Genomic DNA, 10,926 nt, shown 5'->3' with positions numbered 1-10,926 from the left:
CATTTTATTTTTATTTTTTTGTAAACATTTAAACATTTTTATATTTATAGAAATGAAATTATTATGTATTTAGTGAAATATTTGTTTAAATCTTATTATTTTGCAATAAGTGAACTAGTTTTTTTATTTAGATTTGTATAAATAATTTTATTTTAATATATATTGTCATTAAAAATGTGACAGTTTTTTATTTTGCCACTATACTGGTGATATTATATATGGTGACCTTATGCATAATCATCATTCATAATATTATTAGGTAACGATATATTATGTCACTAAAAATGTGACAATATCTCTTTCGTCACATATAAGTTGATTTTAATGCATTATTTGTGATAATATAAATTATCAATAACGAAATCTTATTTAATTTAGTGACTTAACCAACTGTCATAGAATATAAATTATAAAATGTCGTTATGCATAAACGTCATTCATAATATTATTAAATAACATTTATATTATGTCACTAAAAATGTGACAATATCTCTTTCGTCACATATAGGTTGATTTTAATGTATTATCCGTGATGATATAAATCATCAATAACGAAATTTTACATAATTTAGTGACATAATTTGTTGTCATTGAATATTAATTATATAGTGACGTTATATATAAATGTCATCCATGCTACTATTAGGTGACGATATAATATGTTATTAACAATGTGACAATTTTCTTTTCGTCACGTATACAATGAAATTATTGTGTTATTAGTGACAATATGATTTATTAATGACGAACACGTACATCATTTGGTGACAAAAGTAATTGTCACTGAATGCAAATTAAATTGTGACGTTATTCATTAGTGTCACTATATATTTAACAATACATGACGATAACACATACATCGTCACTTTTGACATTTAGTGGCACACCTAGGGTATCGATTATTGTGATATTGACTTTTACGTCACAAAATACATCTAGTGACATAAATTGAAGTTTTAATGACAATAACTTAGATGTCACTAATAAGAAAATTTGTTGTAGTGAATAATAGGGGATGGGTGAAGGGTTGTTATTAAATGCTCTGGTCCTCGATATGCCTTTGGTAGTCCAGGGTTTTTAATGCACCCACCGCAACACTCTCTTATTTTATGTCCTTAAATTAGATCCAACAAATTCCAGTTTCTTGTCACACCACTTCTGTTACTTCTTCTTCTTTGAAATCACTGCTAGCTAGCTACTTCTTTCAGATAAAACAAATTCCTCATCTGTTTCGTTTTAACCTAAATGAACTGCATGCTCGTCTCCAATATGGTTGAAATAGTCACTGCGATGTTGGCTCGGTTCACTCAAACAAAACCGCTTTAAAAAGAGTTTTTACATGTAATTCCGCGTAGCTTGCTGTGCTTTGATTGAGCCGTGCCAATATCCTAGTGCTTTTTCATCTCTTCCTCTGATTTACAAAGCAATCCATTTGGTCAGCAGCCAGCAACGCCATTGCGAGGTACAAAATACTCTCCACCCTCCACCCTACGATCTTCTTCTGCATTACCCTTTCTTTTTATCTTCATTTTTTTTTCTATAATCTTGTTCCGTCCTATAAAACCAAAGATCTAGATTTCATATCAAGTGGATTTATGTAGTGAATCAAGTGCGTTCAAGTACATTTAAATTTTTTTTCTCTCCCAAACTTTTCTGCTTCCTATAAGGATTTTCTAGACTCGAGTTATCATATTAAACTCCTTATGTTTCAGACGTTCTAACATTAAAATTTCTGGTGTTCAATGTTTCTTTTTTCATTTTTGTATGCAGGCTCAGCTAACCTTCTTCATTAGTGGACTTGCTATAATATAAACTTTTAGCGCATATATATGTATGTATTATTGTATATACCTCGAGTTAATTATTTATATTCGACGCTAAATATGTTTTGTTATGCGTATTACGTACCTTCAGAGCTAGCATGCAGCAAACTATGAAGGTGATGGAATTAAGATCCAATCCGGTTTCTTCCCTATATCCAAGTCATCGTTTCTTGGTCAACTGAAGAAAGACTCGGATGTCATGGAAGACTCAGTGATGAGTTCATTTGCCATTAAATCACTGTATCCAACTGCAACTGATGCCACATAACGTCCAACTAGATTAATATTTTGGTCATTAATGTTGTCGGGTTTACAATTTACAGTGGTTGTAATAGGCACGATTCTTTTACATTTAATACATGTAGTACTTTTATTAACACCTAAACCATTATTGCAGTAATTAACATTTTCGTTGATTATTTACAGCAAATAAATGAATGTAAATTATAGCACATTTCATCGACTAGTTAACATTTCAAAATAAAGTATTCAACAATTATGTTTTTTTCTTTCACGAACCAAACGAATTCAGTGGTAAATGAATTTTTGTTATTCTTTGATGTCGTGGGTTCGAGCATAATAAATATCAAGATATAAGCATTCAATGTCAAATAGTTGAAAGTTATTTCTGAATAGTTATTATATTTTACATATTGTAAATTTTATAAAAAAAATTATATTTTTTATATAATAATTAATCTCCTAAAATAACTAAGGAGAAAGTATATAGAGAGGAAAGAGGTGCAGAGTTGAGGATAGTTAATGCGAGAAGCGGGGAGCGTTGGCCAATCTTTAAAAAGAAAGTAAATTACATTGGCGGGATTTTATTTACAACTACAAAACCTGCCGTGATGGACAAGAAGGTATATAGTTTTATTTCTCATATTTGTTTTCTCTTCTTCTTTCAAATATTTCGTCCGTTTCACTTTGCATTTTCATCAGCATCAAAATAAAACTACTATTGAATTTATTTAAATGATTTCGGTGATTAAAAAAATGATAAAAATATCGAAATCGAGCAATTACATCTATAGTAATGTGTAATGTCAATAATAATAAAAATATTATAAACGTATACTATCTTATAATCACTTCAAACTATTTAGAAAATATTATTATATATATCGAGAAATAACGTAAATCTTTTATCTATTAGCCACTTTACCTTGAATATTAGAATGCAAACACCACTTTCATTTTCATGAATGCTTTTATATTTAGATTTGAGGTCATCAAATTATTTTAAATTAATTATACTGATAAAATGAATTAAGTAAATCCAAAATATTTTTTTTTTATTTTTTAGGAAGACAATTAAACTTTAAAACTTGTAAAAGTTATCCAAATCCATATATCACATTAGAATTGTCTATCAAATAATCTGTTTAGTTTATTTTATCATTTCGTGTATCCAACTAAATAGAAGAAAATAAAAACTTAATCAATTTTTTAAGTAATCTGAGAACAGTTTAAACCCTTAAACCTTATATTCATAGCATTTTCATTCCACCCTTCCCATCAAATATTGATTAAAAAATAAAGTGTTTTTTGTAAAATAAAAATAAAAATAAAAAGAATAAAGCATGTGAGAGTTATTATCCATGGCATTACTTTGAGTTTAGTAGTCAGACAAAGATTCCCAGGTACATTCATTACTGCCGATCAATGCTCCACAGTACTGTTCTTAGAGATGGTAATTTAGTAGATTCCACACCGTACCCGCTCCAATTGGTGCGGGCTGGGGATGTGTATAACTTTAGTGGGTAGTGGGCGGGTGTGGATTTAGAAAGAATACCCGTCGCGGGTAGTGGGTGGGTAATGGGTTTGAGACCTTACCCGCCCCGCATCCGCCCGCCCCACATTCGCCCGCCCACTAAATACCCATTAAATTTTGGACTATTATGAATTTAGGTATAATTTTAGAGACTAATTTATAAATCTTAATATTGTATAAGATATAACTTATAATTTATGTACTTTAAGATCTATATTAACATTTAACTCAGATAATCATTGGTTTATTTTATTATGTTTCTTAATGGACGTGTTTGTTTTATGTTTGTTGCTTATGTATAATTTAAGGTTGCTGTCAGGCGGATCTAGCCAGGTACGTCTTCAGTTGGGTAGTGGGTGTGAGGATGAATTTGAGAATGTACCCGAGTGGGCGGGCGTGGATTTGAAAAATTTTACCTATCATGAGTAGTGGGCGGGTGGTGAATTTGAAAATATTAGGTGGGCATGGGGATGAGGGAGGGGTATCCGCACCCGACCCGTCCGTTTGTCATCCCTAACTGTTATCAACAATTTATGCAATAGTTGTATACTTTCCCGGCACTTGGTCCATAATATCCCCGATTTATAGCTAATTATATCATATATTTTCAAACTATAATTTTTATTTTAAATTGATTATTAGACTTTTGAATATTTTAATTTAATCTAATTTATGATTATCATTTTAAATTAATCATTAAACTTTTGAATATTTTAATTTCATCCCTTGACTATGATTCTCTTTCTAAATTGATCTCCAAAATTTTGAATATTTCTAATTTCATTTCCAAATTCATCTAAATATATAGTTAGTTTCAATCGTAGTTTAATCTAATTTTTTTTTCAAACATATAATAATATAATTTGACCTAACGATTTTATTAACAATGGATGTGATTAGTATATATGTATAGTTTAGGATGAAATTGAAAAAATCACAAAGTTTGGGAATCAGTTTAGAATGAAGGTTATAGTTTGGGGATGAAATTAAAATGTTCAAAAGTCTGAGGAATAATTTAAAATGATTGCCATAGTTTAGGGATGAAGTTAAAACATTTAAAAGTTAAGAGACCAATTTAAAATGAATTTTATACTTTGAGGATATATGATGTAATTATTTATGAAAGTTATAATTTCACATGACGATTTTATTAACTCCCGATTAAATAACGAGATCCAACTGCTTATTTATGCTTGTTATTAATAGATATATATATTAAAATATTTGCAAAAATTAATTTTGTTAACAACTAGAATATTATATAAATATAAAATATGATAAATAATATTATTCTTCACAAAAATAATAATAATATTTTTTAAAATGTAATATTTAATAAATATTATTTATGTCAATGTATGTATCATTAAATTATTTCTAAAATAAATAAATAAAAATGTTATTATTATTTTTATTAAATAATAGTTTTTCAAAAGTATTAAATAGTATTTGTATTTAATTTATGTATTAAATAAATAAATCTAAAATGTTTTGAGAAAGGCCCAAAACGCTATGCTTTTCATTTTGGGTTTGAATCTAAATCTCGAGTATAGTTGGTTGTGTCTGTCTTTCCATTGGATTCTCAAGCTCTGAAAGTAGGCCTAATGGGCTGTTCTTTCAATTACGTTTAAATCATATGGTGAAATATATGGGTCATTAAATTATCTTAAAATTATATTTTTAGGTATTGAAGTTTTTAAAATTATAAAATAATTGTTTAATTTATTAAATTATGATAAATATTCATTAGATATTATAAAATAATGATAATTTCTAGGGTAAATTATAAGTTTAGTACCTAAACTATTACTTTTGTTCCATTTTGGTATCTTAATTTTATTTTTAAACCATACATATTGTTAAGTTTCAATTTGATATCTCGCCATTAAAATATTAATAGAACTGCTGACATGATTTTTTTATTTTTTTCAATGATGATGTGATATTATCTTATGCTGACATGTCAACATAACCGTTAAGTTTTTAACGACGGGTACCTAATTGAAACATAACCTAAATGTTAAGTTTTTAACGACAGATACCTAATTGAAACATAAACTAAACGTTAAGTATAATTTTGAAAAAAAATAAAGTTTTAGTACCAAAATGAAATAAAAATAATAGTTTAGGTACTAAAAATTTAATTTGCCCTAAATTTTATTAAATTTAAAAATTATTTCATAATAATTTGATAAGTTTTAATAACTATTTTATACTACTGGTTTAATAAATTTAATAATAATTTTAAAATTTTATTGGATAAAAAAATCATTTAAGTATAGTATAATGATAGTGTAATTTATCCTAAAACAAATGAATGGGGTTTAAGGCGTCACGTGTCTCAGGCAACTGAATAAGAGGCCCTTAATTTGCGTTGGACTCCTGCGAAGAAAACCTGAAAACTGAGGAGCTTCCTCCATCGGCATCGACGCCAGAGCAGACACATCGCGCGCCCATGGAAACACTCACCTCCCCGGCCACCGCTATGACTATCATCTCTTCATCCTCCTCTTTGTTCTCCATCTTCTCTCCTAAGCCAAAATTTTCTCCAACAAGAATCATACGCTTTCCCACCCCTTCCAAAAGTAATATTTTTTACCTTTTTTATTTCAATCTTTTTCCCCCTTTGTCGACTATAATTAACACCAATTTTTGTATGTGTTCTTTTTATGTTTTATTTATCAGAGAACAGTAATGATTCCGATCTCCAATCTGATCCGAACAACACAAGCATCGTTCCTTTCTTTGGCAATCAGACTCTGTCCCAGGTAAAACAAATGAAGTTGGCATCCTTTTTTCTTCTTCTTTTTAACTGTTTTCTTTTGGTACAAAACAGTGAATCGGGTTTTGTTGTGTGGGTTATTTGCGGAATTCAATATAGGATGCAGCCATGGGGTTGGTTCTGAGCAACGCGTCTGTAAGAGGGTGGACTACGGGATCGGGTATGGAGGGTCCGTCTATACCTGCCGGAACCGAGGACCAATCCAATACGGAGAAAGTCTCTACCTTTCCATGGTCTCTCTTCACCAAGTCGCCACGTAGACGGATGCGCGTGGCCTTCACTTGCAATGTTTGCGGTCAACGAACCACTCGTGCCATCAATCCCCACGCTTACACCGATGGCACCATATTTGTTCAGGCAAGTTTTCTAAACTAAGAATATTGGATTTGCATATGAAGAGGGAATGTTGATTTCTCTCTCTCTCTCTCTCTCTCTCTCTCCGGGAATTTGCGCTTGTTTTGATTGGGGAATGATTCTGTGATGGTGGTGGATTGCAGTGTTGTGGATGCAATGTTTTCCACAAGCTGGTGGATAATCTGAATTTGTTTCATGAGATGAAATGCTATGTCAACCCCAGTTTCAACTATAAGGGGAACCCGGAATGGGATGTCGGATTCAAATTATTCAATGAGGAAGATGATGATGGCAGTGGCAATGTGTTCCCTATATGAAGTGATGGGTTGATGGCACATAAACTGTACATTTCTTTGCTCATACTGGAAAACTGATTTGAATCATGTTTGTGAATAGCTTTGTGTAATTGATAACTTATAGCGTTCTTGTCAGCTAAACACTGTATTTATAAATAAATAAAAAAACATCAAGACAATGCTTAGCATGATAGCAATGGTGTTTGATGTTCATCTCAGTATTGCTTTGTTGGTGGGATATTGGTGCATGCACTTTTAAGCTTTAACATGTTCTATGGGTATTACTTATATATAGAAATATTGTTGAGTTAATTTTGGGAAAAGTAATGCCACTTGGAGTTTTTATGCATGTTCTAAGGGTATTACTATTACAACTCAAAATCAGGGTTGGTTAAAGTAGTAATGATGATGAGGTGATAATGCCCTTTGATATGCGTTAGTTAGATGTACCATTTTGTTAGGGAGTCGGGGCCTTTGATATGCGTTGCCTTCTTTATAGGTAAATTATAACAAATTCTGCAGATGGTTATAAGAATGCTGTATTCTTTAGGTATTTTATTGTCATCATCAAAAGTGACGACGATACTGGAAATAGGATTTGAGTTGGGTGGCAATGACATCTCTTTCCGAGTTGTAATCTTTTCCGCATGTCTCTTTGCCTGTGAAATCTCATCATCTTAGGAGTTAGCTGCATGGATCTCTTGCAAAGTACTATCTACTCCAACATATTCATGGTTGTAGAATGATCATGCCCATTCTACCTTCTGCACTTAAGAGACTTTGTCTACAAAATTTTCAAGTTAAATCTAGGATGCTTTTAAGACGATACTGGAAATGTTTGAAGGGATTAAGAAATCTCGACTTTGTATGACTGGAGATGTAACCAACCATCTGGAAATGGAAGTCGGAATGGTGTCGTCAAGAATCGTATTCGTTAGAATGTGGTACTTGGGATTGGTGGAGGAAATTTAGAGTTTCAAAGTGTAATATTGATATTTCAAAGCTTTAGATACATTAGAAGATACGGAAGTCTTTGGGTTTTCAACGACTTCATATATGAGTTGTCCTTCTATGGCTTCAAATGAAATATCTTGTTGTGCAATGTGCACCACATTTGGTATAGGGCTATCCAATCCAACTCTTCACCTCACATCTAAGGGCTAATGCCACGTGGAGGGTTAGCATCCGAGCTAGCCAATCATATCAATCCTCAGTAGATGCCTTCCCGATAACCCGAATTCCTCGTCAATTTCGAACCACATATCAAACCTCATCTTGTTAAAAGCCAACCTCTCTCTCTCTTCGCCAATCGATTTCCTCTCACTTCGACTGAGAATACATACCAACTCAACAAGCCTTAGTCCAATGGCCACCGTCACCTCTGCAGCTCTCACCATCCCATCCTTCACTGGCCTCAATGCCGGTTCAGCCGTTGCTAAGGTAAGCCCTGCAGCCAAGGTTGCAGCCTCTCCGGTCCCTAGGGTCGGCATCAAGGCCTCACTTAAGGACCTCAGTGTCGCTGTCGCTGCAACCGCTGCAAGCGCAATCCTTGCCAGCAATGCCTTGGCCGTTGAAGTCTTGCTCGGTGGTGATGATGGGTCTCTGGCTTTCGTCCCCAGCTCTATCACCATGAACTCTGGGGAGAAGATTGTGTTCAAGAACAATGCTGGGTTCCCACACAATGTGGTGTTCGACGAGGACGAAATCCCAGCCGGGGTCGATGCAGCCAAAATCTCCATGTCCGAGGAAGACCTACTCAATGGCCCTGGAGAGACTTATGCTGTTACCTTGACCGAGAAAGGAACCTACAGTTTCTATTGCTCTCCTCACCAGGGCGCTGGTATGGTTGGAAAACTGACCGTTAACTAAGTTACAGCTTTGTGCATGTATCATCACATCCATCTTTTGTACTTTTTGAGCATTAGAGTTTTGAGTGGTGGGGATGGATGGGATCATCGTGGATTTGTATCTTGATATCTCTCCTTTACTTTAAATTTGTATTTATATTTGCTTGTAATAGGATTTCAGTTCTGCTTTACCATCCAAGTCCAACCAATAAAGCGATTAAAATCTGATTTTCTTTTGGGAACTCTTCTTCTAGCCATTAATTAAAACGGAGTATACTACAAGGTTGAAAGCATATGCCCAAATCGAATGATATAAAACATAATGAGGAAGAGTTATATGCGGTACTGTTCAAGATTTCCACTGACAATGTGAAGCTCAGTGAGGAATGGTTCTGGGTTGTCAACGCACATTCCTTGATAGGCTGCCTTTTAGTTGCCGTTGCCACCTCTTTGGTTTGATATTGGAGGAGTGGCCATTATCATAAGGCTCTGGACAAAGGCTATCATCTGATGAAGAAATTTTCAATTAGCAACTGTACCATTACTATGTAGTTGCAGATTAGATGCACTTTGGGGCTGCATTTTATAATTTCAAAGAGAGGGAACATGCATGTCTCACGTTCGTACCAAGGCAAACCCGACGCACGTGATACTGAAACCAGGGAAATAAAAGGGTGCTTGTTCCGAAGGAACAAAGCTGGGAGAATGAGTAATCCATGTCAGTTAAAAATTTGAATGTCTTAAGGAAGAACTGAGTCGAGTTTTGCTTAACCTCTGCATGAGGTAGTTCGGGCATGAGCAAGCATATCTTCTATGCAAGGCATGGTTTTTAAAATCTGCATTTTCTTGCTTGACTGCTCATCCTGATTAACAATGCCATTAAAATTTTCTTTTGACCCAAGGATTTTGTTTTATATCAATAAGGTGCAACTTGAATCCTCTTAAGAGTATAGAGATAAAATTTTGTGATTAAAAAGTCATCCTAAAAAAATAATACCTTTCATGTTGTTGATAATTCCAAATAAATAATCAAGAGATTCCTCAACATCACTCTTGAAAACTACAAATAAAATTAAACAAACTTTCACCCTGGATGAACTGTTATCTAAATGCCTGTTGGAAATACTTAAAAGATGCTTATTCAGTCAATTCACTGACAATTATTCTGAAAATAATAAAAGAAGTATTATTAATTGACTGACATGAATGTCCTAAAAACATGAATGCAATTAGTTTTTAGCAGAACAGAGTGACTGGGTCAAGTAAGTGTATCGCTTTTTGAAATCGTTAGAGACAAATTGCTAATGAGCATTCAAGTATTCCAGGAGAAAAATAAAGCAGACAAGGCTGATATCAATCATGAATGGAACCTTCATCGTCAACCGTTGCGAAATTATAGGGAAAGAACGTGAAACAAAGATGTCTCGAAAGCTTAAAGCAGGCAAAGAGGGTATGCCGGAATTACGAGATATTTGTCACCTCAATCGGAGTACTCTCATAATTAACATAAGTGGCCATTAGTGTTGAAAAGTCAAAGCAATTTGCAATTTCGGTGGTGCAAATTGTTGCATCGAAAGTATCGAAAAAATTTGTCAAAATTCAGTGCAGAAATTGTTGATTTTTTTGGATGGTAAAATTGCACATTTAGTCCTTGTATTTTAAGCTATTTATAAGATTAGTCTTTAACCTTCAACTATAAATACCCTAACCCATTTAGCTTCAAAATCATCCCAAATCGTTCTAGCTTTCTCCCAATACTAAGAGAATTTAGAGAGTTTTCTTGAGAGTTATTTTTCTCATTTTTATCAAGAGAGAAATATTATTATTTTCTCATTGTTAGATCGAGAGAAGTTGTAATTCCTATTTTCTCATAGTGAAATTCTTCTACAGTTACCCGTGTTTTTTACCCTATATTATTTAGGGGTTTTCCACGTAAAACTTGTGTCTTCTTTATCTTCATTTTTATTTTCTCAAATTATAAGTTGCGATTTTACTCTATCCGATAGCCGTATTCTGCAACAATTGGTATCAAAGTCATATTAGAGAGTGT

At 33.0% G+C, this 10,926-nt stretch overlaps 2 protein-coding genes across 2 annotated transcripts; both read left to right on the top strand.

Moving 5' to 3' along the window:
* The first annotated feature begins 5,976 nt into the window (after positions 1 to 5,976).
* LOC120127200 lies at positions 5,977 to 7,218 on the top strand. Its single transcript, XM_039145188.1, has 4 exons — positions 5,977 to 6,182; positions 6,283 to 6,365; positions 6,479 to 6,736; positions 6,877 to 7,218. Exons 1-4 carry the CDS (start codon positions 6,053 to 6,055, stop codon positions 7,048 to 7,050), a joined length of 645 nt encoding a protein of 214 aa, XP_039001119.1. The 5' UTR covers positions 5,977 to 6,052; the 3' UTR covers positions 7,051 to 7,218.
* Positions 7,219 to 8,289: 1,071 nt separating this feature from the next.
* LOC120127094 (plastocyanin-like) lies at positions 8,290 to 9,067 on the top strand. Its single transcript, XM_039145121.1, has one exon. It carries the CDS (start codon positions 8,395 to 8,397, stop codon positions 8,896 to 8,898), a length of 504 nt encoding a protein of 167 aa, XP_039001052.1. The 5' UTR covers positions 8,290 to 8,394; the 3' UTR covers positions 8,899 to 9,067.
* Positions 9,068 to 10,926: the final 1,859 nt, after the last annotated feature.

This window comes from Hibiscus syriacus, unplaced genomic scaffold (genome assembly GCF_006381635.1).
Source record: "Hibiscus syriacus cultivar Baekdansim isolate YM2019G1 unplaced genomic scaffold, ASM638163v2 tig00000132_pilon, whole genome shotgun sequence".
Classification (NCBI taxonomy): Eukaryota; Viridiplantae; Streptophyta; class Magnoliopsida; order Malvales; family Malvaceae; genus Hibiscus; species Hibiscus syriacus.
This window is presented reverse-complemented; position numbering and strand designations above follow the sequence as displayed.